At 46.1% G+C, this 27707-nt stretch overlaps 5 protein-coding genes across 9 annotated transcripts; 3 read left to right on the plus strand and 2 right to left on the minus strand.

Annotated features, from left to right (window-relative positions):
- The first annotated feature begins 373 nt into the window (after positions 1 to 373).
- Positions 374 to 2556, plus strand: LOC120896041 (general transcription factor IIF subunit 1). The gene is made up of 3 exons (XM_040299854.1): positions 374 to 617; positions 696 to 2182; positions 2242 to 2556. The coding sequence occupies exons 1-3, from the start codon at positions 603 to 605 to the stop codon at positions 2444 to 2446; spliced, it is 1707 nt and encodes a 568-aa protein (XP_040155788.1). The 5' UTR covers positions 374 to 602; the 3' UTR covers positions 2447 to 2556.
- Positions 2534 to 3238, minus strand: LOC120896040 (splicing factor 3B subunit 6). The gene is made up of 3 exons (XM_040299853.1): positions 3103 to 3238; positions 2915 to 3033; positions 2534 to 2845 (listed from the first exon to the last, which is right to left on the minus strand). The coding sequence occupies exons 1-3, from the start codon at positions 3130 to 3132 to the stop codon at positions 2614 to 2616; spliced, it is 381 nt and encodes a 126-aa protein (XP_040155787.1). The 5' UTR covers positions 3133 to 3238; the 3' UTR covers positions 2534 to 2613.
- Positions 3239 to 3507: 269 nt separating this feature from the next.
- On the plus strand, positions 3508 to 8481 carry LOC120895143 (protein CLEC16A homolog). 2 transcript variants are annotated; one of them, XM_040298220.1, is made up of 11 exons: positions 3508 to 3905; positions 3979 to 4118; positions 4255 to 4633; positions 4701 to 5341; positions 5404 to 5613; positions 5959 to 5961; positions 6263 to 6382; positions 6468 to 6666; positions 6732 to 6997; positions 7067 to 7664; positions 7745 to 8481. In XM_040298220.1, exons 1-11 carry the CDS (start codon positions 3703 to 3705, stop codon positions 8295 to 8297), a joined length of 3312 nt encoding a protein of 1103 aa, XP_040154154.1. In that variant the 5' UTR covers positions 3508 to 3702; the 3' UTR covers positions 8298 to 8481. The 2 variants fall into 2 exon arrangements, with proteins under 2 accessions (XP_040154154.1, XP_040154155.1); XM_040298221.1 differs by lacking the exon at positions 5959 to 5961.
- A 197-nt stretch (positions 8482 to 8678) lies between these two features.
- LOC120894030 (protein NASP homolog) lies at positions 8679 to 27043 on the plus strand. 3 transcript variants are annotated; one of them, XM_040296361.1, is made up of 4 exons: positions 8679 to 8883; positions 24950 to 25840; positions 25937 to 26211; positions 26289 to 27043. In XM_040296361.1, the coding sequence occupies exons 2-4, from the start codon at positions 25033 to 25035 to the stop codon at positions 26568 to 26570; spliced, it is 1365 nt and encodes a 454-aa protein (XP_040152295.1). In that variant the 5' UTR covers positions 8679 to 8883; positions 24950 to 25032; the 3' UTR covers positions 26571 to 27043. The 3 variants fall into 3 exon arrangements, with proteins under 3 accessions (XP_040152295.1, XP_040152297.1, XP_040152296.1); XM_040296363.1 differs by lacking the exon at positions 8679 to 8883 and adding an exon at positions 23844 to 24046; XM_040296362.1 differs by lacking the exon at positions 8679 to 8883 and adding an exon at positions 24105 to 24237.
- Positions 9447 to 16087, minus strand: LOC120894029. Of its 2 annotated transcripts, none has more exons than XM_040296360.1 (4): positions 14718 to 16087; positions 14356 to 14643; positions 12308 to 12445; positions 9447 to 11412 (listed from the first exon to the last, which is right to left on the minus strand). In XM_040296360.1, the coding sequence occupies exons 1-4, from the start codon at positions 15061 to 15063 to the stop codon at positions 11138 to 11140; spliced, it is 1047 nt and encodes a 348-aa protein (XP_040152294.1). In that variant the 5' UTR covers positions 15064 to 16087; the 3' UTR covers positions 9447 to 11137. The 2 variants fall into 2 exon arrangements, with proteins under 2 accessions (XP_040152294.1, XP_040152293.1); XM_040296359.1 differs by having other exon boundaries at positions 14323 to 14643.
- Positions 27044 to 27707: the final 664 nt, after the last annotated feature.

A 27707-nucleotide genomic window follows, 5' to 3' on the forward strand; every position in this document is an offset into this window, starting at 1 on the left:
ATCCAACTTGGAGCTGGCAGCTGACGGCACGGTGGAATTTAACGAAAGAGTTTTTAAAATTTAAAATGATTAAAAATGGGAATTTGGATTAAGGAAAAATAAAAAAATACTTTTGTCACATTGTTAAAATATACATATTCAAGAATATAGGACGTTATAGTATTTTAGCATTTTTCTGATTGTACCAAAAAAACGTTGTCATCCATGCTACTTGCTAAGTGCAGTAAATTGAAATCGATTTAACGTGAATGTGTCAAAACTTCGAGGACCTCACAGTGGGTTGCCACAGGTAGAAAACGATTTAAATTTTACTTTATTTGATTAAAAAAATGCTATGAGTCATACTAAAATGCTTTAAATTATTGCTCCAGGAATAGTTTTGTTTTTTTTTATGCTTTAATTTAATTAGATTTATTTCCATGAAATGTCAACCGAATGACTTGTGCCGTGTTCCCGCGCCTTCCCAGCTTCTGCAAATGTCGAAGTAGAAAAACATTCCCTTCGCCAGATTTTGCTTCGTGTGCAGTTGGTATTGTTGTGTTTTAAGTTAGTTTCTATATTTTAACTTTCCCAAGGGCTAGGTGCACTGCGCAGCAAGCAGAATGAGTGCACCATCGGTAAGTAATGATCTGATAATGTTATATACCTGCAAAACATCAAAATTCGGAATTTGATCAATTGGTGAACTGTTGCAGAACTCGAAGAGCGCCACTGGCCAACCGGGAGCTTCGGGTTCGAGCGCCCCCACTACGGTGCAGGAGTTTGTGATTCGTGTGCCGAAGAATCTGAAAAAGAAGTATCATGTCATGCGGTTCAACGCGACGCTCAACGTCGACTTTACCCAGTGGCGGACGGTGAAGATGGAGCGCGAAAACAACCAGAAGGAGTACAAGGGCATCGAGGAGGTGATGCCCAAGTTCGGTGCCGGCTCGGAGTTCAATCGGGATCTGCGCGAGGAGGCACGCCGCAAGCGGTTCGGTATTATTTCGAAAAAGTACAAGCCCGAAGCGCAGCCCTGGATTTTGCGTGCCGGTGGCAAGAGTGGCAAAATGTTCCGTGGCATCCGGGAGGGTGGCGTGGGCGAGAATGCTGCGTTTTACGTGTTTACACACGCACCGGACGGGGCGATCGAGGCGTACCCGCTGAACGAGTGGTACAACTTTCAGCCGATTAACCGATACAAAGCACTGTCCGCGGAGGAAGCGGAGCAGGAGTACGGTCGGCGCAAGAAGACGATGAACTACTTCTCGCTCATGTTCCGGAAGCGGCTAAAGAAGGGCGAGGATAACGAGGCCGACGACCAGGAGGAAACAAAGGGCAAGAAGGGAGAGGGAGGCAAGAGCAAGGATTTGAAGATCAGCGACATGGACGAGTGGATCGACTCGGATGAGGTGTCGTCGTCGGGCGACGATGACGATGAGGGCAAGTCGAAGCAGAAGGACAGCGACGACGATGCGAAGGATAAGAAGGCGAAGAACAAAAAGAAGGCACTGGCGGACAGCAAGAAGAAGAAGCGGGACGTGGACGAGGAAGCGTTCGAAGAGTCAGACGATGGTGATGAGGAGGGGCGCGAGCTGGACTACATCTCGGACTCGAGCGACAGCGAGTCGGACCACGACGCGAAGGTGGTGAAGGAGATGAAGTCCGTCGCGGAGGAAGACGCACTGCGGAAGCTGCTGACCTCGGAAGAAGATTCGGAGGAGGAGGAAAAGAAATCGGAGGAGGATGAGGAAAAGGAGGACGAGAAGAATGGCAAATCCAAGGAGAAGGACAAGGATGGCAAGGAAAAGGAAGGCAAAGAAAGCAAGAAGAAGAAGAAAGCAAAGAAGAACAAGAGCAAAAAGTCGGAATCGGACAAAAAGGACTCGTCCAGCGATTTCAGCTCGGACAGCTCGGATTCCGATACGGCCAGTGCGAAGAAAAAGCCGAAAGACAAGAAGAGCAAGGAAGGCGTTGGGTCGAATTTGTCCAGCGCAAACAATTCGCGCTCGGCCTCGCCTAGCGTGAGCCAGTTCGATTCGAACAAGCGCAAAATGACCGGCTCCAATATGCCGACGACGGATCTGACCGGATCGGATAATAGCAACAGTCCCGTCTCTACGCCAGCTAAAAAGGTTAAGACGGACATTACGCCGTCTCTTCCGCCCACTTTCGCTGGCATCGTTAATGCCACAAGCAAAGAGTAAGTGTTACGAATTAGCCAGATTATGGAGGGGAATCTGTTTTCTCATATTGGTGTTGTTTTTTCTCTCTCTCTCTTTCCACAGTGATTATGATGCGCAAACCGATGACCACGACGGAACTGCTGACCAAGTTCAAGAACAAGAAGACGGGTGTGTCGAGCGAGAAGCTGGTCGAAACCATGACCCAAATACTGAAACGCATCAATCCGGTCAAACAGACCATACAGGGCAAAATGTATCTCAGCATAAAGGTGCCGAAGTGAGCGCAAAAAAGATTAAAATTGAGGAGTGGCGAAACGCATCGTAAGCACTAGCAGTAATTTTAAAGCAGGAAATTTAAACAAATAAACTTTTGGTTCTTACAAATAGGAAAGTTTGTGTGTTTTTATATACCTTACATACATAAACCTAGAGACGGTGTGAGACGGACCTATTTTCTTAACTCTTCCGTGCTGATGTTGTACTTGGCCTTCATTTGGTCCAGCTCGTCCTGCTTCTTATCCACATCCAGCTGCTTGAACGCCTTCGTCGATTGGTAGTATAGAACCACCAGGTACCGGTTACAGACGTTGAATCCCGACAGATGGTCTCGGGCGTTTTTCGCATCAAAAATGTCTTCATACACCACGAAGGCGGTACCGCGAGTTTCAGGCGTGTTGCCACTGCAAAGGAAAGAGATTGCAAAATTACTTCGACTGCGTTGAGGTATGGCAAGCGTCGAATTTACTTACACTCGAATTTGTCGAATTGCCCCGTATTTGCCGAAAATATCGTACATTTCATCCGACGTGATCTTGTACGGAAGGTTTCGCACGTACAGGACCCGGTTCACTTCCGGCGGTAAGCGGACCTACAATAAAGGACATTAACATCAATCCACAACTCTTACCAATTGATTGCATCGGATGTCTAGACTTACATTGTTCCTTTTCTGCATGGAAAGTGCCATTTTGATAAGGTTTTTAATGGATTTATGTGTACTTTTAGTGAATTTCTAGCACGAGAGCGATTTGTGTATGTTTTAATTTGCCCAACGCTTTGACAGTAGATTGTTTACCTCGAATTCCATTTCGTGTTTATGATCGAATGTTGAAGAATCCATATCCAGAACGGTTGTTTCGGAAGAAATAAAACGCCCGTAATTTTAATCTACTTATTTATTGGTAAGATGAAAATATTTGCTCAAGTACTAATTTTGATTGCCTTCATTAATAATTTTTTTTTAGTTGAACGAAAAAAAGTTAAACATTCCATGCAATTTTTTGTGGACCGCGCGATTTACCACCGTGATGTGTTGTCATTGTGAAACGTCAAATTAGCCAGAAAAAAATAACATCACCCATCTGTGTGCTATCTGCTTTTGCTTCGTAAACTGCTGCAGAAAAAGTGAGGAAAACTATTAAAAGATGTGCTCGGGCGTGCTATTAAAAACTCATTAGCTTCTGGACGGGTTTGGTGAACGTTTGCTCACTGCCAGCCGACTCAACCGTACGCGCCTCGAGCGTAAGACAGCAGCAAAATGTTTCGCAGCCGTAGCTGGTTCGGGGGAGGATGGAACCGTCCGAAGAATCGCCTATCACTTGATCATCTGAAATATTTGTACAGCGTGCTGGAGCGTAACACGACCGTGTCCGAAAGCAACCGCGGCCTGCTGGTGGAATCGCTACGGTCCATAGCAGAAATTCTAATCTGGGGCGATCAAAATGATTCCTCCGTATTCGAGTGAGTGTGCCAATCGGGGGCTATCGGGCTGACCTTTGTTCATTGTCATTGTTATGTGGTTTTGTTCTCGCAGCTTCTTTCTGGAAAAGAATATGCTCTCCTACTTTCTGCACATAATGCGTCAAAAGAGCGGAGGATCGAGCTTCGTGTGCGTGCAGCTGCTGCAAACGCTAAACATCCTGTTCGAGAACATCCGCAACGAGACGTCGCTGTGTAAGTTACATGCATGCATGAACGCTTCTAGAGGGGGAAGCACGCTCAATGGCGCGTTACATACTTGCGCTGGTAGCGCACATCAAACTGAACTGAAATGAACGGGCACTGGCGGGTGTGTTCTCCTTCTTTGCAGACTACCTGCTCAGCAACAACTTGGTCAATTCGATCATTGTCCACAAGTTTGACTTCTCCGACGAGGATGTGATGGGCTATTACATACTGTTTCTGAAAACGTTGAGCCTGAAGCTCAACACGCACACGATACACTTCTTCTACAATGAGCATACGAACGATTTCCCGCTCTACACGGAAGCGATCAAGTTCTTCAACCATCCCGAATCGATGGTACGCATTGCCGTGCGTACGATCACGCTGAACGTGTACAGAGTGCAGAACCCGAACATGCTGCAGTTCATACGGGACAAAACGGCCGCACCGTACTTTAGCAATTTAGTATGGTTCATTGGTAAACATATCCTCGAGCTGGACACTTGCGTTCGTAACGACATTGAGTAAGTATTTTCTCCTCCAGAGCTTTATGTGCGGTTTAACTTTGAGCGCTTGATCGTACTCTTCCAGCCACCAGTCCCAGCACCGTTTAGCCAACCTCGTGGCGGAACATTTGGATCATTTGCACTATCTGAACGACATACTGTGTCTCGATATTGCCGATCTCAATGCCGTCCTTACGGAGCACCTGCTGCACAAGCTGTTCGTGCCGCTGTACATATTCTCCCTCACACCCTCACCGCCGATGTCGATGGCCGAGGTGACGTGTAACCTTGCGGCCGTGCTTAACAAGGTCGTCGATATTGACATCAAGGAGATGAACAATCCGCGCGTTGCCAGTGTCGTGGCCCTGTTTCTGCTGTCGCTCGTGTTTCTTGTCATCACGCACCGGCCACTGATCAATGCGCTAACGTGGGTCATCCTCAATGCGGATCATACCGTGTTCAAGGAGGGCGCTGCCCAGGTACTAAACGCATACATCGACAACCGGGAGGTGGTGGCGTTGGGATTTGTACAGCCAGTGGAAAGCCTGGAGGAGGCGCTGGAAAGTACGGTAGCTTCCTCTGCTGCTTACGGGGTGGAGCAGCTTCACTTGGCGGACGAACCGAGCGGAAGCAACAATAAGAGCCCGAACAGTAGTAGTAGCAGCAGTGGTAAGAGCCATGCTAGCAGTACCAGCACTTCGACCAACAATGAAGCACCCATATCGAGTAAGCAAGGACAATTGGTCTCAATTCACGATCGCCCGTCTAATGGTTGTTTGCACTTTTAGATTCCCCTAGCCCGCCGACCCTTTCGGAAGAGATTGAAAAGGTGAACATCACCGACGAGGAAAAGGAGAAGCTTTTACTCAATGCGTACCGTACGCCCGAAACGAATCGTCCCTTCCTCGACATGGTCCTGTCGTCGCTCGATTGTACCGAGAACGACTTTCTAGCGTTGTTGGCATTGTGTTTGCTTTACGCACTCGCAAACAACAAAGGTATGTTGGTGGAACGAACGACCTTCAGTAGAAAATGGGCTTGGTAGTACATTTCTTGGGTTTTTTTTCTGTACATATGACATCGTTCAATTAATCAAACATGCGCCGTACGGTAGTTACTTGCCAGATTGAACCTTTATCTACCATTCTCTTACGCTTAACAATTGTCATGTTTATCCCACAATTTAACATCACTAATTGCATCATTAACTTTAACTACTTTTCCCTTTTGTAACATTGTTGCTGCTGTTTCCTCATGATTAATCAATCGTTGCACCCCTGACTTACCGTTTCGACGTGCCAATGAACCAATTCTTCTTCTCGCTGTTGGTGCCGGTTTTGTAGACGGTTAGTTATCTACCTGTGCCATTTGATGTATAGTTTAGTTGTTTTATAACATTAAAATTCATGTTAAACAGGTGGTTGATACATATTCGATTTTCTTATGTTGAATTACTTTGCTTGCATGCCACGGTACTGTAAATTGAATTGTAACCTAAATGCTATTTTAAACAATTAATGGTACTATCAACCATCAAAATTGGCTTTACGATTGGTGTATTTTTTTAAATTGTAATTTCATGTTTGTTTAAAGAGTCATGCTCTTCAAGATGATATAATATTTGCTTTTAACTGGGCCTTATTTTAGGTGTAAACTCGGAATGGCTAGAGATCGTGCTGAATCGCTCATCACCTTCAAATCGTACCCAGTATAACGTGATACTGATCGAGAAGTTGCTACAGATCGTTAACATTTCTAGCCAACCCTGTAAGTAACGGAAAGCGAAAGAGATACTCCTCTCCTACCAACCGATTACCACAAAGCCTTTACAATCTTTGCTTGTCTCCCACAGCCTGTCGCATACGGCTCGTTACCACTGAGCTGGCGTTGAAGCTGCTCGGTCAGATCATTGGTTCCGGTGTGGAAGATTCCAGCCCGTCCGTCCCGGAAGAGTATCTGGCGTCCCTGCATCAGTCGCGCAATCAGGCGATGAATGTGTTGAAAAATTTCTACAAATCGGAGGACATTTTCTTGGACCTGTTTGAAGACGAGTAAGAAAAATGATTGCTTCTTGTTTCATGGTAGCGTAATGTTCACTCGCTTCACTCTCCAATAGGTACAACGAAATGGTAAAAGCTACGCTAAACGTGGAATTCCTCTGCAACGATTCTACCATCTTGTTACCACCGACGGGAACGCCGCTGACGGGGATAAGCTTCACCCGCCGTTTACCGTGCGGCGAGGTGGAGAAGGCACGGCGCGCCATTCGCGTGTTCTTCCTGCTGCGCCGCATGTGCCAGTCGATGTCGGGCGAGAAGGAAACACTACTACCACTCACGAATCTGAACCAATGTGTTCAAATAGATAATGCGCTGGATTTGAGTAAGTGGACTCTTAGGATGCCAATCCTTCCGTGCACTTTAACTAATGTGACACGCTTCCTGTTTGCAGATAATAGTGATTTGATTGCGTGCACTGTCGTCATGCGAGACGGCACGAAGTACCGGCGCTTTTTGGTGATGGATATTCTGCAGCTCATCCTGGTCGAGCCGGACAGCAAGCGGTTAGGGTGGGGTGTGGCTAAATTTGTCGGCTTTCTGCAGGACGTGGAGGTAAACGGCGACAAGGAGGATTCGCGCAGTCTTCACCTAACCATCCACCGGGGCGGTGCGACCAACAACCGAACGCCCATCCTGTCGGCCAAGTTTATGTTTGACGATCACATCCGGTGCATGGCAGCGAAGCAGCGGCTAACAAAGGGACGCAGCAAAGCACGGCAGAAGAAAATGTTCCAGATAGCGCAGCTGTTGGAAATTCCGGGCCAACTGAATGATCCATCCTTCCCAACGCTCGCCGGGACGGGAGGATCGTCGGCCAGTGGCACGCCTTCGCTGCGGCACGGAGCTTCGGGACGTCAGGGAAGGGAACATCGTCCGTTATTTTCCACCAGCAACCGGGTGCCGGGAGTGGCTGCGGCCTTGAGGCGCGATAGTATGCCATCGGGCAGCGTCAGTCGTGTGCAGATGAGTGCGAGTCGCTCAACCGAAGGGTATGCAAGGAACTAAGAAACAGTTTAATACTGCTCAGTGAGGATTAAAAAGCATTTCCATCTAATCTTTTCCATTTCAGAGAACCAACGGGCACGCGAAGAAAGCTGACTGCTGGAGCCACTCGGCGGGAAAGCAGCCAACCGATCGGCATTGGATCGAGCTCGCTGAAATCGCGGGACAATTCGCGTAACCGGTCCGGTACGCCCCGGTCCAGGGAATCGAGCCCGCGCATACCACGGCCCCGTTCGGAGGAGATACCGCTGGAAGACTTTCGTCGCTCCCAAAACTCTAGTCCCGTGTCGCGCAACTCATCCAACAATCCATCCCGTTCGCACACTCCCTCCCGGTTAACGTTAGAGCCGCTGAGTGTGGTTAACATCTCGTCGAACATGGGCGGCAGTGGAAGTGGGACGACCGGTGGCAACGGGAGCGTGCTGAGCGGTTCCGTGAAAGATCCGATCATTCCGAATGTGCTGTTAGCTGGTACGATGAACCCGGTGCCGAACGTAACGCCACTACCGGCCGGCGGCCCGCTCGCCGTACCGTCGGAGTTGAGCCCAACATCGGAGGAAACATCGTTCATAGCGAACGAGGAGCGGCAGAAAAAGCGAGGAGTCATCGAGACGGTGTAAACACTGAATCGCGATAGCAGGGTACACATATTTACGATCGATGGCTCCGGACAAAGAAGATTCGTAAGGGGTGTGGTACTCTTCCTTTGTATTTATTTCTGTTGTAACGGTTAGGTTTTATTGTTGAGATTTTAAATGTTCAGTTCTATTAGCAAATAAACGATAGGAATATGGCTGTAATCAATTTAGGAGTCGCTCTTTTACATTAATGTCGAAAAGAGCTGTTCAATTACAAAAAATAGAAAAATACTGTTTTAAAACCATTTTTCTGTAAATTTTAAAATTTTGAAGAAAAAAGCCAACTGTCATGTCACATGACCGCGAGCATTTTCCGCTGTTTGCTTGAATGATGGAAAGTTTGACGTTTCGTTTCACCGCATGTCTCCCCGCTTCTTGCGCGCCATTTGTGATCTTGTTGTAGCGCAGCCGGCAAAAATCAGAACGCTTCGTCTTTGTTTCTTGCGAATCTTCCAAGGGATTTGTGTCCATTTTGAAGAGAAGTTAAACTTTCGTGAAATCGTAGATTGGTGGTGTTGTGTCGTATTTCCAGCAACTGACTTCAGTTCCGCTGTTTTACTAAAACTGGGTAAGTTAGTTGCAATCTTCTTACCGATCTTAAGATCGTTTGATCTGTTGACGCTTTCTACCGTAGCTCGTAAAGCTGCCGATTAAGTTAATTCATCTTCTTTTAGTAAGTGATCTAAAGAAGGGCTGAAAATGGTCTTGGTATGGTGAACAACAGGTTGTCGCTTGAAAAGAAGCTAGACAATTGGTGAACGTATGTTTTTTTTTCCTCTCCGGAGCAACAATCGACCAAGAAGAAGAGGGTTCATTGGAAGATTCATCGAACGGAAGATTCCAGCGCATCGAGGACTGTTTTCTCAAGAATCCTAAATCAAGTTCCATGTACCACACAAAGAACAAAAGACATTGAACAATTGCGCCGTTCCCGTCCCGTTTCGGATATGATGTGTTGGAATTGAAGCGATGCCGTTCTCCGAAGCGTTTGGTGTGATATTTTCTTTCTCCTTCTATATTTTTTTTTTCTGTTTTATTCCTAAAGCCCTCGCGCGCGCTCTCTCTCTGTCTTTTGCATCAAGTTTCGCAGAAGTTAATATTTTGTATAATTAATATCCTTGTATATATCTGTATATATAGAGAATCTTTTGGTTTCGCACCACGGTTTTTTTTTGTTTGTTTCCACTTACGTTTTATAAGGCAAAGCTTTTACATAAACTATATCGATAATTGTATTTCCGTTGTTCTACCCCTGGTGGATAGGGCCGTTCCCATGCTCGCATGCTCTGTATACCGGGGAACCGGTCCGGGTCCTGGTCGCTGGTTTCTGATTTTATATATGTATGTGTTTTGTTTGTGGTATAGTTGCGTTTAAAACTTGTTGTGAACCTAATGCCTGTTTTTAAGCTCGGAGTGTTTGCACCGAATTGAACGCGCATCCCCACGCTCTTGTGTTTTCCGGGTCGGAGGAATTAGACGTCGAACCACAATATCGTTAGCAAGAAACAGCTGCTCCTACACATGAGCCTGCGGGTCGAGTGTAAGCAATTTTCTTACCAACTGCGGCATGTGAGCAAGAGAAAGACAACCAAAACTGTAAATCGCGTCCTTCCTGTTCTAGTATAATGCTGCTGCTGGCAGGCAATGAAAGCATTGCACTAAGATATTTGATTAGAGAGATGAGTTTCGTTAACACATTACTTCCTGTACATTCAAAGGATGAAAGCTCTATAGAGCTTTCTTTCCGTTTGTTACCATTTCCTCAGCGATGGATCGTAGCTCAAGATCACTACCGATCACCACGACGACAATAACGATCCGTGAAGCAGTTTTTGAGTAGTAGTGGTGCATTTCTTACATTTGAATTGGTTCTTTTTCTCCCATAGCCTCAGATGCCACCACCATCTGTTTGATTTTCTCTTAACGTGTTTGAAATTGTACGATATCGTTCGATCCTGCTCCACCACTCTACCATTCAATTCGCTTCACTATCTCTACTTGTTTCCCTCTTTCAATACTGGATTCAATTTCTTTTCTTCTTTTTATAGAAATTAGCGCAATAGGTGGTACGGAATTATTTAATAGTATTACGTCTACATGTAAGAGTTGCTTTGAACGAACGAATTTTAACCGCCTAACCGTTTTCCGTAAAGGTATATCGCAAGCGGAGAGCCTAAAACTACGTTTGACGTTAAAGAAACGTCTCTTCTTAGAACAATGATTAAGCTTGGCTTAAAGAAAATCCCGAAGCTTTTCTAACAACTTTTCTAACGCATCACGCAAAACGAGTGTGAGTAGCTTGTAAAAGGCATATTAGTGTGAGGGAGGGTATGAAAAATGTAAAAAGGCGCGTAAAAAGTGTATAAGCGTGTAAACTACAATGATATATTGTTGTCGTTTGAAAACATCGGAAACATTTCCTAAAGTTATCCTATAATAGTGCGTTCAACACACCGCCGTTTGAAGACGAAGCTGAAGCATTGTGGAGAGAATTGTGCGATGATTGGAATAGTTTGTTATCACAAAGAAATGCACCCCACCGAACCTGAGGCTGGTGGGGGGTGGTGAGGGGAAACACCGTGGGAAATCATTTCCCCCCACATGTTGATAATAGCTATTCTACATTGAACAGCTCGATTTGAGTTCGATCAATAGAAATCATCACCGGATCGGTGCGCTGGCTGGCTGGAGTCCCGCACCGTGGAGGGGGGAGGTCGAGATCGGCGGTCGGTCGGTCGGTCGCACATTGAGCGTGTTGCAGGGTCCTGCTACTACTAGGTTACACTGTAAACGGCGACCTTGTTGAACTTAAATTTGAATCATCAAATCATTGCCGACAGCGGATTGAAGCGCATGATTTTCGACAGCAGAATCCAGAGGAAGGAGGTGAAGACGCACAGTACGACACCGCCCCAGCCCAGCTCCAGGCTCCAGGCGGTGACGAAGATGCGAGCGCCCAGGAATTTCGATGCGGCCCGTGCCGTCCCCTTGATGGCGACCACACCGTCGATCGTGCCGTCGAAGTCGCTATCGAGCAGGGGCCGGCCCTGTTGCCGCTTGAAGTGTATTATCATCAGAGTGAATAGGGCGAAGAGCGCTGCGGGACAGACAGAAACGAATCACATTGTGTAAAGAGAAGGAAATTAAATAAGGAAAAGGATGTTTGTGGAGAATTGTGTTAAAGCTTCGATAGAATAACGATTTGCATGTCATAAGAGCTCATGGTTCAAGTCCTTGCGAAAGCATCATTCCAACTATTACCAGCTGAAAGGATTCGCAGTAAAGAAGCTAACTGTTTACATTTGCAATGAACTTGTAAGTTGCGTGACTTGCTTGCCCATCAAGAAGACAGCGGCGTTGCGGCTTGTGTTGTAGTCCTTGAATTCTCAAAGGAATAGAACTTGTCATTTTCTATTTCCCGTACCGGTCTAGGCCAATGGTAGCCAATGGTGTGGAGTCAAGTATGAAACAAAATTGCCGTATAGAAGGACAAACGCACACGTACACACACCGATACACTTCATAGCTGGTACCGGTGGGTCTGCTACCATTCCGTGACGGTGTGTTTCGCACCCGTTTTCCCCGGGAGGGAGAACAGCTGATGCGAAAAGGAAAACTAAACAGCAGCAATTCGCTTCATCTCATCGATTCCGTTTCGTGCTCCTTGGAGAATTGCGTGTTGATTGCCTTTCATGCCGGCAGGGCACTGTGGGCACTGTGGCCCAAGTGGACAGGGGGATGGATGGGATAGTCAATGTATGCTTTTGACTCCCAGGCAAAAGAATACAAACTTGTAGAAGAAACTTTATAGCTTTTTGTGCGGTGAATTTTTCATGCGAACCAATCCCCCGCTCCCTTAACCGGAGAACGGGCTTGAAAATTGTATCTCTTTTTAGCTTTTGATCCCTGCCGGAAAGTGAAATCCATTACAGAGCGCAACACCCGAAAGGAAGATGGGTGAAAGGTGGACATAGAGTAGGGATACTACTTACCAGCCAGCAGGTACATTACGCCAGTCACCAGTACGGCACTGATTTGGCGCTGGCACACACCGAAAGCACCCACCAGGGCAGCGCTGCCGAGTATGATGAGGCACACGAGCGAACAGGAAATCGATAGATTCTGCATTCCTGTGTGTGTTTCATCAGCCACGGGATCAACAGTCCCGTGAATTGTGGCAGCAACGTCCGGGCAAGTGCAAAGGAAAGGAATAAAACACACACAAAGACACGGAAGAAACCAAGAACGAGGGAGAAAAATGGGTTAGTTTTTAGCTACGGTAATCGTTCCAGTGATTATAGCTTTTCATTCGATTTATTATAGTTGCAGGCTTAAGTGTTAAGAAAGTGAAGCAAATACAGTAGGAAAAGAGATGAAGAATGGAACACGTTTGCAAAAGGATACCTACACAAGCACGAAACAGCTCAAATGATACGCAAAGCAAAGCGATCAGGGTCTTTGGGGGGATGAAAAAGCTCGTTTTTTAGATTAAAAAAGCATTATTAGAATAGACTGGCAAAAGGGGATACGGGGGTCTAAGAGTAGTTCAGCAAATCGTTCGTCTGTCAACCCGATGACGGATAGCGGTGTGCGACTGATCGATATAGTAGAGCTGCAATGTATATTGGTTGCCATTGTACGAACTCCCTCCTTTACCCTTCTTCTTTTAGTTGTGCTCGAACCGAAAGCTAGTAAATTATGCACTCGGTCATGCACAGAAAACGGAAGAGGGTGAGGAGGTGGTGTGTATGTGCTTTTTATTATTGCTATGCAATTGCCAGTCATGACGATATGAAGTCACCTATATAGAAGAGCCAAGCAACAAAACACACTGGAAGGAGTGGGCAAATGCAAATGTGTGTGGTGCCTTTTTGCTCTGATGTGATGTGGCTGGTGTTTCTTCCCAGTCGATCGATACGTGAGGGTTGAATTGTGCTCGTTCGGAAGGAAATACGAGGTATAGAGATGGGTAGAGATGAAGACAATAGAAAAAAGTATGAACGGTGAGGTGCATCTTTGTGGTCGGAAAAGCGTTCATGAAAGGGTGGAAACAGTTTACGGGGTTTTACAAGGGTTCTTATAGTTGTGGGACACTTTCTAGACTCTTTCTTATAGGAAATGAACTTCGTAATGTGGGAATTGAACTTCTATTGAAAATTCCTTTAAGATTTGTCAAATTCCTTGATTAGAATCCAATTCCTATTACAATAATTTAATTTCAAATCAGAGTCAATAAAGTGTCCCACTGCTATGAGAACTCCTGGAAAACACCCTGTAAGTAAAAATGGGAGGATTTTTGTTTGAATTGAAGTACAAAAAGAGAATGCAAATTTGGATTGAAGCTTAAAGCATAATCGTTCGCTTGATTCTATTCTAATTGATCAAGCGTACGCTTTATTTTTTTGTAATTGTTAAACAAGCATTATACTGAGCTGAAAAACATAAAACAAAGAACAAATAGAATTGATTTTGGAGAATTCTTCTTATTATCATCCAATTCGTGTGAGGAATTTCCTGCAGATTATTAATTTTAACTCTTCCAGTAGGTGTAGCTCTGTGGAAGAAATATTTCCAATTGAAGCAAAAATAGACTCAGCCTCCAGGACGCAATAGCAGGGTTAAAGGTTAACCGAGTGGGAAATATTTAATTTAGATTGTCTCATCCTATTAAAATGTCCAATGTCGTTGATAAAGAGGAGGAATAATGTGAAAATAGCACCCTATCTATCCACCAGTCCGGGGCGAATGGATGGAAATAGAACAGCCGGAGAAAGCTGTCGACAATGGCAGGAGAGTGTGTGCGATGTTTAAGGTTAAAGGTTAATTGAAATAGAAGAAGTACTGTGTGTCACACTGCAAGGACCGGCAACACAGCAGCTTTCCGGTGACAACGATCAAAGGTGTTTCACACACACACAGTAGGAGGAGAAGACAGAAAAGGTAGGATTGGAGGAGAAGAGGAGCAAAGATACTAGTAAAGAGATGAGGCGCGTCGCGCTGTACCTACTTAAATGCGGATGTAAGGACGCCTGGGACTCACTGTGTTGCCAATCGGCCCTCGCATCCTCATCGTTGCCCTGTGCGCTCTCCATCGTGCCGGCCAGATAGTTGACGCACTGATCGACCTGCGGAAAGCCATCGTTCGACATCTCCCGGATCTCCTCCGCCGTCAGATCGATACAGAGCGTCCAGATGCCACCGTTCATCGGTACGAGAAAAACGCCGGCCCGATTATCCGTCACCACCGGGCTCGTCGCTGCACCACCGCTCTTTTGTCCAACCTGCTGCTGCTGCTGATGATGATGAGGATGTTGTTGTTTCGGTAAACCTAATGGGAAAGGTGGACAGAGAATGGATTCACAATGCTTTTAGGGCACACGCGGGCGCTGCGGCCGTAAATACCTTTGCCCTTGAGCGGAATCTTTGCCGCCCGACCGTCCAGGTACCAGTGCAGCTCGATGGCGGTTTCGTTGCTGATGCGATCGAGGCTGTTGCGGTCCCAGGACACGTGCTCCCAGTGATCGGTCATGATGGCGGCGCACAGCATCGCGGTCGCACTGGACGTCATGAGCAGCGTCAGGAAGAGGAACATGATCGGTGGCGGTATCGAGCAGCACGTCCCATTGCCGGACGGTGTCTGTTGATGATTCGGTGCGGCAGCTCCGGAACCGGCCGTCGTCGTCGTCGTGCCGCCCGGACCCGTGCTGGTCGTGGCCATGATGGTGGTGGTCGTCGCCGATGGCTGCATGCTGGTGCTGTAGTGCTGATAGTAGTAGCAGCTGTCAATGCTGGGAGACTTGTCCGGCGGTGGTGGGTAGTGGTGACCGCTCGCTAGCAGATGGTAATCGTTGCCCAGCGTGTTGTTGTTCGTATCATTGGGCGGGTAGTAGTTTACGCCGCCTCCACCGCCACCGTACTGCAGCAGGGGTGCATCGTAGTCGTACTGTAGATAGCCGTGCTGATGCGATGATGGTTGTCGCCGGTGAGCGGAGGAGGACTGTTGAGTCCCACTTTCGCCACCACCACCACCACCACCACCACCGCCGCTTCCGCCGCCACTGCCACTGGATGTTTGGTAGCGGTAGTAGGAATTGTTACGATGTATCACGGGCCAGCTGCGTGTGGTTGACTTATTCCGGGAGTAACTGTTCGCCGACGTGATGGTAGTGGTGGTGGAGGCGATGTTTGCGGTGGAAGTAATATTGGCGGCCGTCGTTGCTGTCGTCCTGTCGGTGGGTCCAAAATCCACGTTGGACCGTTGGTGATGGTGCGAAGCTGTTGTTGCTGCTGGCGCACGCAGTGATTGCAGCTCGTCGCTGCCTTCTTCCGTGTCGAGTTGGCTCGTTGCCTGTTGTTGGTGTCTGCTACTGGTGCCACGTACCACTACTGCTCGAATGCTTTCGAAAAAGGAGTTTCTACGCCGCTCGAAGCGCTCACTGCAGTCCAACTTATTATTGTCTTCCGCCTGTTGGGGGCTGATGCGTGATGGTGGTGGTGGTGGTGATTCGCCCGAAGAGTTCGGAGCTGCTGCCGCTGGTGCACGTTCTTCGGAGGTTGTTCGGTTCGGTGTATCAGAAGTGATCGGCAAATTAATGCTGCTGGTCGGTGGTGGTGTTGGTGGTGACAATTGTGGATCTTGTGGGGACGTTGCTGGGCCTGTTGTCGGTGTCCTTGGTGGTGTGGATATGATAGTGTAGGTGGTTATCGTCGATGCTTCGGGTAGGCAACGGGTCGTCACGGTGTACTTGCAGCCGCTGTCCGAGCCGTGGTTTACGAGTCATAAATCGGTATCGTGCCGCTTCATTTTGTCGCCCGGATCCAGTGCCAGCGAGGAGATTGGTCGGAATTACGTCAGAGCAAGAACCCTACAATGGAAGTAGAAAGTAAAGAATGAGGTCATACGATCTTCACGAAGCAAATAGTGAAAATGGAAGGAAGAGCTACGGCCTTGTGAGGGTGTGTCCTCTTATCCGTTAAATCCACTTTTTAATTTGCAAATGCCTTTGCAATCCAATCAGGCCATGTGCCACCGCAGTGCTTTCTCTATGGCGCTCCAATTACATCCCTCACTCGTTAAAATAGCTTTTGTATTGGCCATCGTCTGCGGATTTCTATTAGCCGTTTTACTTGACAGTTATGGCGCTACTGACTCGCCTGAGATCCCTTATCCCAAACCCAACAATCTGAGCGACGTGCATCGTTGTACGAAAACCCCCCCTTTGAACCGTTCCGGCGTAGTGTATTGTACGTTATCATGTTCAGGCGCCAGCCGGCTTCCGAGCTGGACAGTTTTACGATGCTGCTCCAATCGGAAGCATGTAGAGCGTGCCGTGTTTATGCCACCACCACCACCACCGTCACAACACAGAGAGCGAGTAAACTTTAAACGACCCCAGAGTTTGCTGTACGAAGCTACTCCTTCCCTGCTGCATCTCCGTGGATGGAGGCGCATGGTGCTGCTGCTGCTGGTATGATAATGGGATTGTGATACAATCACATCCTTCTCCTTCACCCTCAGCACCACCAACGTGGGGGAGTCGATTAACAGAAGCAGAGAACGATTCGGGGCCTCGCTTTTTAAAAGGCCCCAGCCTGTGTGTGGTACGCTACGGGACGGCGGCGGCTGCGAGTGGGATGGATCCATCCTAATTAACGCAGTGTTTGCAAGCGACAAAACGGCGCAAAGCATTGTTTCGGGTGCAGAAGGTAGGATATAATTCAAGCGAAAGTATGGCACGTGTCATTTCGATGGAAGTGAGAGAGAGAGAGGGCGAAACAGAGCGGGCGAGACAGAGGGAAGATAATCAAAATCCTTGATTAGTGTTTTTAGTGCGAACTTCGGGCTCTTAGGTTCGTGAAGCACGGCTGATTGCGCTTACACGCGCTTACCCCGGTGCACGGTAGTCGTCCTTGAGCTCTAAGGCCTTGGATGGTGGATAATTTGAAGATAAATGAGGTAACAATTTACCCACAGAGAGGAGAGGATCGTTAGTTATACGATATTGAAGCTATTATTTTATCGTTGTAAGATGAACATAATTCAATTATAATTAATTGTTTTATGTAAATTAGTTCAATATTGAATTGTTTCGTTTTACACGATCCGATCAGATGAGTTAGGCATTAAATGAATTTATTATTGTTCTTGATCTCTTATTTAATTCATGTTCCAATGTGCTCATGCCCATGAAACTGCGACGCAATATTTCCTCGAACCAAACAAATAAAAAAGGACCTGCTTTATTTATTCATTCCAATATAAGACCTTTCCGCGGACAACCGCCATCATGCCTGGGTGGTTTTTTCGCTTTTTTTCGGGGTTGACTCCTCCAATTCCGGAGATTGTTTGTCATGCAAATATGGTCGGTAATTTAAGTGAATATTAAATATATGTGTAAACTCCCATCCACCCGTCATCACTGGACTGGAATGAGATCATTCCACCGAGGAATTGAAGTCATGGGGAGGGAATTGGGGCAAACTCCTTCCCTCCCTTCGCTCCACCTTCGTGACGTTGTGCAGTATATGCGCGACCATCATGTGACTGTTCGTGCGAATGTTTAATCGTACATAAAAATGAAACGCTATTGCGCGCGTTGTAATTGCGTGTTGATACGCGACGACGTTGTGGCGTCAAATGTTGGACGAAAATTACATGTGTGCGTGCGTTAATTATCTACCATCTACCAGTTCGCTATATTGTTGTCGAACGATGCGAAAGCAATTTGGTTGGCTTTAATCGCCCAGTTTTAAAGGTTTTATTATGGAATATTTTAACAATTTCAAACAATTTTAAATGTCATCGGTTAACGGACGTCTCCGTTAAGGACACACTCCGAGCGCAATGGAAGTTGTGCATTACAAAAAGCGGTAGAAGTAGCTTTTCTGGCAAGCACTTTCCATTAGTAAATGCTCTTGAAATCGTTTCATTTGTTTTGTAGCATGTATTACCGCACCAGCCATTAGAGGACGCAAGCATAATCTTCTTGTGCTCGGATTGCCGGAGGCTTTGCTCTCTATCTCTCACTCTGACTGCCAATCAGCTCAGTACACAAACGAAATGCGTGTAGGCCACTTTGAGCCGCCCACGCGTTTTTCGGAATGATCCTCTCCTTTTGTACGGTGGGGGGGAGGATCAACTGTCAATCTTAAGGCTTTCTTTATACTACACTCCGAGTAGAAGCATCTTAAGGATGAGCTTCCATAAATGGGTAAATGTCACTCTATACTGAATCCATACACCTCTCGGATACATCAACCGGGGAAAGGTGGTGGTGTAGAGCCACTGGAAAAAGGATTTTGTTTGTCAAGAGATGAGTGTGTGTGTGTGTTCACGCAAACCGCCCCCAATATAGACGCCCCCTAATCCATTAAGCAGAGTGTTTGCGCTTTTTTGTTTGCGTCCCAAGCGCTTGGTTTGCCTTTCTTGTCGATAAGCCGTGACAGGCGATCGGATCGGTGGTTTGGGGGCGGATGTGGTTTTTCAGTAAACGTCTTAAGGCACTTTGTGTTGTTGTTTTTGAGCGAGTAACGAGTTTGATGGTTGGTTTTCCTTTTAGTAAAATGGAGATCTACTAATTGAAAGAGTAGTAAAGATGATATCATTTTTGGATTGCTTTACTACACCAGCCGTTTAGAACAATTCATCGAACAATGGGGGAAAATTCTCATTTATAATACCCTCTCCTCCTCCTCTACACGTGTGCTACCTTCATTTCGTATTCTGAACCTCCTCCGGAAGGGAGCAAACAATTATTCAACATGTGTCTTTCCTGATACATAATTTATTCTCTAACAGGTCAGGTAGTAGACTTAAGGGGGCCTCTGTAGTTAAGCTGTGAACTTGTTAATTTGTTGTATCTCTTCTATCCACAAACCTCTCCTAAGCACACAGAAACACGTGTCCCTCAATCGATTGGAGTGTGTGACCCGTTTTCTGAGGGCACACCCGTGCACTACACAACAGTAAAAGGGCTATAAAAATAATGACTTATGTGTTAGCGAGCAAATAGTATAGTGGTTGTGTAGTAGTTAAACATACACACAGTAACAATCTCTCTAACGTTTACGGCACACTAATGGTAAAATGGTAAAAGTTTTTTCCATAAGCTCCCACTATAATAGCACCGAGGATAATAGATATTGTGCCTGTCTGTTTGGTGTTCTTCTATCTAACTGCTCTCGGCCACCCCCCGACCGGATGCTGCAGCTTGAAGGCACCGGGTCACGCCTTTCCGGAAGAGGGATCCTTTCCTGTTTTTGTGTAGGCTTTTCAGTATTGGAACAGTGAGCTGCTGTGTGAGTGTGTGGACAAAGTTTTGCTCTTCATTCTCACCGTACTTTCTATCTCTTCTTTTAATTGCTTTTTGATGGCACAAGTGTAAGTGTAGTGATTGTTGAGTTCATTAAATCAATACACTTTACTGTTGTTGGACCGTTTACTCCGTGAGGTGACACTTGAGTTGGTTTAAGGTCTTATTTAAACTCTTCTAATTAGTTCTAACAGCCATTAAACCATTTTAAACATAATCAAATTTTTTAAATGATTTCTTTAAATCACCAGGAACGACGCGTAACAAACGAAATGACAGAGATTGCGTGTTTTATGCATGTATTACCAGACATTGGGTATGGCACAAAACATAACCCACCGCTAATACCACCCACTTATCCACCCTCTTCCTAACCTTCATAACCTACCACACCCGGGCGACACCCAGACACCCCCCTCCCAATGTACCATTGCCCGCCGGCCAGATGATAGACGAGTCCGTTCCGTTTTCTTAATGGTTTGGTCGTTTGCAAATCCAAATCATAACCTGTAACAATCAACGACCTACAAACGCACACACACACACCACCGCCGCCCGACCATTCCAAGGTTTAATGGGTTTGTCCTGCTGTGAGGGGGGTGGAAGAGGGGGGGGGGAGGTTCGTTTCATGCGGCCACTAACCTCTTGTTAGGGCGTTGGAACGGAATCAGCCTTAGAAACCCACGGCCACGGTTTTAGGATGAATATTGTAATGAGGTCGGCCAGAGGTAGAAAAAAGGACACTCCCGTCGTCGCTGTTAGCCGCCGCTACCTACTCTGCTATCCTCTCCCAAAGCTATAGGTTTGGTGTTTTTCATGTTCAGGCCTGGCAGAGGGCCTATATATACAAAGCGAATTCCCACACAACCACACGCGGAGTCGAAAGCGAAAGGACGACCGACCAACAAGCGGCGGCAGCAAATCGAAATGTTTAGCTTTGATTTATGCGCCTCCGTGTCCTCCGTGGCAGCAGTGTGCAGCAGTGTGCACGCTACAGCAGCACTGCTGGCCCAAAGAATTTGCGTGCTCTCCTCGGTGTGCTGTTCTTGTTTCCAAGAACAATCCAAAAATGCTGCGCGGTCGTCGAACGCGAAGTGGAACAGAAATTAATTGTCCCAAAAATTCGCCCGTCCTTTTCAAATGGAGTTCCATTTTTGAGACTTCTTATTTTACTTTAATCTCCCCCAAATGCTTTGTATTTGTGGGCGCTAACAAGCTCCCAAAGTTTTATACGGTGGAACACTGCCGCGTTACACGACGACCGGTGGGTGGGTGGTAAGACTGCTGCTGTGCTGGAAGCAAGCGTGTCAGAGGATGATAGTAAAAGTTTTGTTCAGTTTTTTTTTATGATTTTTTTTGTACTTACTCAAACACACGGCACACGATACTGGCTGGTGAAATCGATGGGCGGCGGGCGTGTTTTTTGTAGTAGTAGGTATGGCTGGGTTGTTTGGGAAACTTCTCAGGCGGTGCTGTGCTTCTCAGGTGTGTCGTATTCGTTATTCAAAGTTTGTAGGATGAGTGATGTAAGTTGTATGCGGATGATTTGATCTTTTTTCTTATAATTTCTTATTTTTCCTGTTTTCACATTCACTTTTGCTGTTTAAAAAACACAATACTTCTTATTACAGGATTTGTTCAGGAGTTCTCATAGCTGTGGGCCAATTTTTTGACGCTTTCTTACTTGAATTGAACTTAATGTAATGGGAATTGGATTCTACAGCACGCTTGTTGGACGAATCCAATAGGAATTACAATGGAACCTATAGGGAGTCCAATTCCCACTTTATGAAATTCACTTCCTATAAGAAAGAGTTAATAAAGTGTCCCATAACTATGAGAACCACTGGAAAACCCTGTAACATCATCGCTCTGTTAAGTTGAGGGTGAAGTTTTGTTAAACCAGCTACGAAAAGAATAAACGCAACTTGTAATCCTGTACGTCCCCATTACAATTGTACCTGGTGTAAGGTTAGAATGAAAAGCAACCCTTCGTTTCACAGATTTAATCACAGATCGAGCCGTGTGCTGTGCATTCTCGCCTTCGCCACTAAATGCAATATTTTAATTCCATTTGTGCAGGGGGTGCAATTGTCCAATTATACACCTCCACCGGCGGTGCTTTTTCGCGCTTGCTTCTACGTCTTTGATGCAGTGAAAAATTGGCCTCAATTGTTGGTGGTGTACGCCGCTGGTTCTTGTCTGGACGTTCGTGTTGCTAAAAGCCTTATGCTAGGAACGTTAACTCTAGTGCAGGAGGAGAGAGAGAGAGAGAGTGAGGCAGAGAGGAGCTCCCCGGCGCTTGAAGGTGCACAAAAGCGTGATGTATATCCAGCGCTATAATGCACTGTTGGTGAGAATGCTTGCGTTTGGTGACCACCGCGGTTGATCCTGCCAGTTGGAATTATGCTTCCCCTCTACCACCACCACCACCACCGCGCACTTTCCGCGTGTCAATGAAATCGATTAGAATATTTTTATTTTTTTTCTCTTTAGCCAGTGCCTTTGTGCCGTACTTTTTCCATTTGATTTTTTTACTGTCTGATTTTTAGACCGAAGTAGCGGGCAGCATTCCAAAATTCGACCAAACCGTTGCGCTTATTTACATAAAAGTAAACGAAACGAATTACACGACGTTTTTGTTGGGGGGGTTTGAGGTCGTCTTCCTTCGGTGCTGTCGTCGGCGGGTCATTGAAATTTGGGGAAGGGAAAGCAGTGTCTCGTAAAGATGCGACATTCACACATACACCGCTGCTGTGAGATGAGGTTGAGGATAAAATACACCATATATTTACATTTATTACACAGTAACAGTGTAGGACTTTTGCTTGTTTTTCTTTTGCGTCTTGTTGTCGTTGCATGTAAATACAAAACAAAAAAATGCAAATTTTAATGTATACAAAAGGATCGACAATGCAATCCGACTAGAAATGCACAGTACACACCGAACGCAAAGGCACACACATGGACACACACACACTTTCACTAATAGTAGTGGCGTTAGAGCTTGAGCTGGGCGACCTGATTACGTATGCATTTGATTAAGTAACACACCGAGATTTACTCTATATACACACATAGTGCACGCAAGAAGAGCTTTTGCCGACAAACTCTGACATGCCCGCTACCACACTTTTTTTACTCTTACTTTATTGCACTTTTTACACATAAATTCTTCCAGCACTTTGTATCGTGTCACATTATTCCCACAGGAACCGTATCGTAACACACTCGTCTTTCTACTTCTACTTTCTACCAACGAAATTTTGATTTTTATGGCCTTTTTCTTAGTACTTCTATCACATCTTCCGAATAAAAAGATGCAATACACAGCTCTTGTGGTCTCGAAATGTCCTTCTCATCGAAAATCTACTACAAGCATTAAAGGCATTAACTTGAACAAACGAGGCTTACACACAGCGATGGAGCAGATATGTAGATACTCTACTTTGTTGATACTGTGGCGTGTACTCGATTCGTCTGTGTAAAAGCACACCGATTGACCTCTGGCACGCGGTGGGGGTTAAAGTGCGCCGCCGATTCGTGTTCGGGGGTAGTGTATAGCTTCAATTTAATTTTTTTTATTTTATTTTGAATGATTCACTTCGTTGTGATTTCGATGATGTACTTTGGTTTAGGACACTGGTTTTGCTTTTCTGTCACTGTGCTCGTGTGTGTTTTTATGTGTGTGTGTGTTCACCCCTGGAGTGTTGTCACGGCACGCGCGTACGTTGCGCTACGTGTTGGCGCTTGAACTGTGAACTTTCTTCGCCGACCATGCACCGAATGCATGGATAGCTCCGTTTTTCCTTCGGTGAGAATTACCAAACAGAGAGTGTACATGTGCGAGAGAGAGAGAGAGAGGGAAAGAGAATAAAACTGTTCGAAAGGAGCAGATGGGCAAACACACGGAGAGGAGAGAGAGTCCTCAGGAGAACAATCAAAGGAAGCTAACGTTTCAAGTGGATCCTGAAGAGTTTTCCCAAGTGCAAAATACACTCACACACAAACGCGCCAATGTTTGTTATGAGAATGTGTTACACTTTTCCTCTCATCTGTAGAGGAGTTTTCGAGAGGTCCTTTCGATGTTGCTCTCTCTCCCTCTGTGTACTACTATATACACAGCTCTCTATTATTTTTGTGCGCTTTTGTGTTTTGTTTTTGCGTTGAAGCTTTTCCTCCATTTCATTTTCCTTCGCACTGGGCAGTAGTGTGTACCAGACGGCAGCACACTCTGTGTAATAGACAAAGCGAAGGCGCGCTCCAAGTATCCCTTTTCTCGGCTGGTGTTGTGTTGTTGTTTGAGCGTTGGCTTGGTTGGGAAAGCTTGCGCACTTGGTGTGGAGAAAATCAATACGCGTGTGTGTATATTACTGGGCACCGATAGTGTACGGAAAAACCCGCGACACACGGGCAAGGGTACGGACAAGTTAACCGCTCACTCGACTTTGACGTTCATTGTTAATGCAGAGTTTTGTTTGCACTATCGTTTGACACTAGAACCATCTAGCTACGGTTGTGGTTCTTTTTTTGAGGGATCCGGATTTAGTCAGTAGACCGAAGAAGGTTCCCGGCGTATTCTAATAACAGCGCCGGTGCGTGTGATGTAGGTAAGAGAGGGAGGAGGGTATGCGTCAATCAGGATAGGTCGTTTGCCTTGGTTTTGACGTGTCTAGCTATATTTAATATCTGTATGTTGGGTAAGAATCTGTTCATAATTTGAGTTATTTTAGGTAAAGTACATCAACCATCAAATGTGTCGTTTTATATATCCCCAAAGCTACGTGTTTCATGGCACGATTCAGTAATGTTTTAAGGGAAAACGGCACATACACAACGAAAATCGCACCAGACAACCAGTATGTTGTATGCCAATCGAGGAAAAATGTTGGAGTGTGTAGTACATATTGCATGAATTATTCACCACCGCACCTTAACTGCGCGGGCTGGACACGTTCGATGGCCGATGTAACAACCATCGATGGTCGATACGTGTTTATTTGCACCAACTGCCCTCCAACAATGGTCTATTTATAGCGGCAGGGATGTGCAACAGTTTACACGCATGACTTGACGTTGTTTTCGATGGAAGAAGGCGCTAAATGCCATTTTCCATACACATGATTCCTGTGAGAATTGCAGCGTTGATTGGAGGACTTGTTGATAGACTTATTTAGGGAGTTCCTTAGAGTAATTGTGTGCTAGTATAAAATGCATTGAATTAAGTTAAGAAATAATCCTCTGTGTAATTTAATTTTAATCATAGTCCATAAGGTTTGACGATGGTTACTTATATTATTTTTTTCCTAATTGTATTTATAGGACCTACGATTGCGTAAATATTGCGCTTGTGATCATCCCCTAACTCCTACACCATACAGTGATAGTTGTAGTAATCAAGCGCCATGGCAGAAAAGTCGGAAACCCTTGTGACGAAGGAGGAGAAAGTTAACGAAGCGAAGGAACTGTTCGGTCGCGGCAGCCGAAACTATTGCATGAAACAGTACGCGGATGCGGCCGACGATCTGAGCGCTTGCTGCTCCATCTACTCCGAGCTGTACGGGCCGAACGCGGAAGAGCTGGGGTTGCCGTATCTAATGTATGCAAAATCACTGATTGCCCTCGGGAAAGATGAGAACAACCTGATCGCGGCGGCCGACGATGGCGAAGAGGTAGACGAGGACGACGAGGAGGATGAGGAGGGCGAGGAAGGTGGCGAAGAAGAAGAAGGAGCTGCTGCTGCTACTGCTGAGGGCGGTGAGGAGGAGAAAGCGGGAGAAGAAAGTGCTGAAAAGGAAAAAGACGGTGAAGCAATGGATACGAAGGACGAAGCTGCCTCGGTGGAGAGTAGTGCTACGGAAAAGGAGAAAGAAAAGGATGGGGAAAAGGAGAAAGAACATGAGAAGGAAAAGGATGGTGAATCATCAACAGCAGGAGATAAAGTGGAAGCTAAGGCAGAAGCTGGTGTCAGCAGCACTTCGTCGGACGTTAATGGCGAGCCACAGCCGGGTCCCTCCACCTCGAACGGTGATACGAGCGTGCAGGAGGACAACGCGGACAACTTGCAGGTCGCGTGGGAAATCCTGGAACTGGCGGTACACATCTTCCAGCAGCAGGGTGATAAGGGTTACGAAAATCTTCCCGAATGCTACACGGAACTGGCAGGCATCTCGTTCGAAAACAGTTTCTTCAAAGAAGCAATCAAAGATTACGGTAAGTAGGAGGGAAACTTTCCCTTTTGCATGTTTATATGTCCCAATAAATGTGGTGTGATGAAGCATGTAACCACATTGTTCGTCCTTCTTTCAGTGAAAGCACTAGAAATTTACCAGAAAACCAAACAACCCGATCTGCGTCTGCTGGCCGAGGTGAACTACAAGGTTGGGCTGTGCTACATGATGGAGCGCGAATTTGAAGAGTCCATCAACTCGTTCAAGGGCGCCGTCGCCGAGCTGGAAAAGGTGGTAGAGGAGGAAAAGGCGAAGGAGCAGACCGATGATATTAAGGAAACCATCCAGGATCTGGAGCAGATGAAAAAGGAAATTTTGGAAAAGATTGCCGACGTCGAAGAGGCAATGAAAACGGTATGGCAACTACTTCACATTCGCTTTCGCGCGGAAACCCATTCGAGTGTGTTTTATTTATGGAATTTTGCTTACAGCCCATCGAAGACGTCAAGCGCGAGCTCTCGAAGATCATCGTTTCCGGTGAGGTGGACACGAATGGCAAGGATCTGAACAACGGTGCCGGTACATCGTCCGCCGGCGGTAGTTCCAGCAGCAACGGTTCCACCTCTAAGCTGGCGGCCAAGCCGGCGACCGACATTTCGCACCTGATCAAGCGAAAAAAGCCCGACAGCGCCAGCATGGAAGTGGAAGGATCGCCGGCCAAGAAGACGGCATCCGAAGCGGATAATGCAGCGACACACAACACAAGTACGTAAGGACATCAACGCACACATCAACACACAGACAGAACCTGGAGCAGCAAATACCGTGTACGTTTTAAGGGTGTTAAGAGTGTGTGTAGTGTGTGTGTTGTGGAGTTCATGTTTCGCTGTCGTACTTACACACCGTACCACATTTGCGACAATCCATTGATTTTACGTTTTAAGTTCTTCATTTGTTTTTGTACTTTTGGTTCTCTTGCGACCTTGCTCTCGAAGGCGGCGCGTATCACATCAGCAAGGCCTCTGAATGCACTCTTCTTTTTCTTTATTTTAAATTATTCGTTAACATTATTCCAAACACTGTCTCAAGAGCGGTACGCTCGTGGAAAGAATTTGAACAACCGGCATTCCTAGCATTTGTTCTGGAGCATATTGAAGCACCGTGTGCCAAGGTGTGAAGAACTGGATTCTGTATTGTACCACGTTATTCTCGGAAATAAAAGTAAGGAAACTATGGAATTTATTTATTATACTTGTACTAATTTTATTGAGCATGTTTGTGCTGTACCTCCACTATGACAAATTCATCACAATCGTGTTTAGCTACGTAATGTATTGATAAAATTTCATATTAAAATTAAATATTTCACAATACTATTGTTACCCTGTATGTGTGCTATACGGCGTCCATTTCACTTTCTTTTCTTCACACTCGTGTTTGTGCGGTAAGGGCGACACAAGTTTAAATCTTCTCCATCAGCAGCAGTAGCAGTATCGAAACTAAAAGTGATCGTTTAAAAGGTGAACTCCACAGAAAACCGCACTGGAGGAAGATGAATGGCAATTGCAACATGCATAACAACAAGTAAAAGTGCGTAAGTGCACCACACCACCGAACCCTTTTCCACGTGCACTTACAGATCACTTTACATAGTGGAGCGAGAGAGAAAGAGATAGAGATAGAGAGCAAGTAAAGGCAACAGTCGGATGTTGACGATCACTGCATATCCGATAAGGGCGCAGCAAAGCAAAAAGGGGGTGGGGTGGTAAACGTATTCGTCATCGGGGACAGCAGGAGGGAAACGAAATGCGGTCGTTTTGTCAGTCGTCGAGGAAAATTAACGATAATGGAACACCGTTTAGTGTCATTCGGATGCCGGGTGTGGTAGTTTGGCGATGGCGGAAGCTCAC

Source organism: Anopheles arabiensis, chromosome 2 (assembly GCF_016920715.1).
Source record: "Anopheles arabiensis isolate DONGOLA chromosome 2, AaraD3, whole genome shotgun sequence".
Classification (NCBI taxonomy): domain Eukaryota; kingdom Metazoa; phylum Arthropoda; class Insecta; order Diptera; family Culicidae; genus Anopheles; species Anopheles arabiensis.

Bases quoted from the DNA above. Each gene is read 5' to 3' on its own strand.
- LOC120896040 (XM_040299853.1), bottom strand. From the start codon at position 3,132: ATGGCACTTTCCATGCAGAAAAGGAACAAT. The intron at 3,034-3,102 runs GTAAGTCTAGAC...CCTTTATTGTAG, and splicing joins CCATGCAGAAAAGGAACAAT to GTCCGCTTACCGCCGGAAGT. The intron at 2,846-2,914 runs GTAAGTAAATTC...TTTCCTTTGCAG, and splicing joins GCAATTCGACAAATTCGAGT to TGGCAACACGCCTGAAACTC.
- LOC120895143 (XM_040298220.1), top strand. From the start codon at position 3,703: ATGTTTCGCAGCCGTAGCTGGTTCGGGGGAGGATGGAACCGTCCGAAG. The intron at 3,906-3,978 runs GTGAGTGTGCCA...TTGTTCTCGCAG, and splicing joins AATGATTCCTCCGTATTCGA to CTTCTTTCTGGAAAAGAATA. The intron at 6,667-6,731 runs GTAAGAAAAATG...ACTCTCCAATAG, and splicing joins TTGGACCTGTTTGAAGACGA to GTACAACGAAATGGTAAAAG.
- LOC120894029 (XM_040296359.1), bottom strand. From the start codon at position 15,063: ATGCAGCCATCGGCGACGACCACCACCATCATGGCCACGACCAGCACG. The intron at 14,644-14,717 runs GTATTTACGGCC...CTTTCCCATTAG, and splicing joins GATTCCGCTCAAGGGCAAAG to GTTTACCGAAACAACAACAT. The intron at 11,413-12,307 runs GTAAGTAGTATC...TCTGTCCCGCAG, and splicing joins CGTAATGTACCTGCTGGCTG to CGCTCTTCGCCCTATTCACT.
- LOC120896041 (XM_040299854.1), top strand. The intron at 2,183-2,241 runs GTAAGTGTTACG...ATATTGGTGTTG, and splicing joins GTTAATGCCACAAGCAAAGA to TTTTTTCTCTCTCTCTCTTT.
- LOC120894030 (XM_040296361.1), top strand. From the start codon at position 25,033: ATGGCAGAAAAGTCGGAAACCCTTGTGACGAAGGAGGAGAAAGTTAAC. The intron at 25,841-25,936 runs GTAAGTAGGAGG...TCCTTCTTTCAG, and splicing joins AGAAGCAATCAAAGATTACG to TGAAAGCACTAGAAATTTAC. The intron at 26,212-26,288 runs GTATGGCAACTA...TTTTGCTTACAG, and splicing joins TCGAAGAGGCAATGAAAACG to CCCATCGAAGACGTCAAGCG.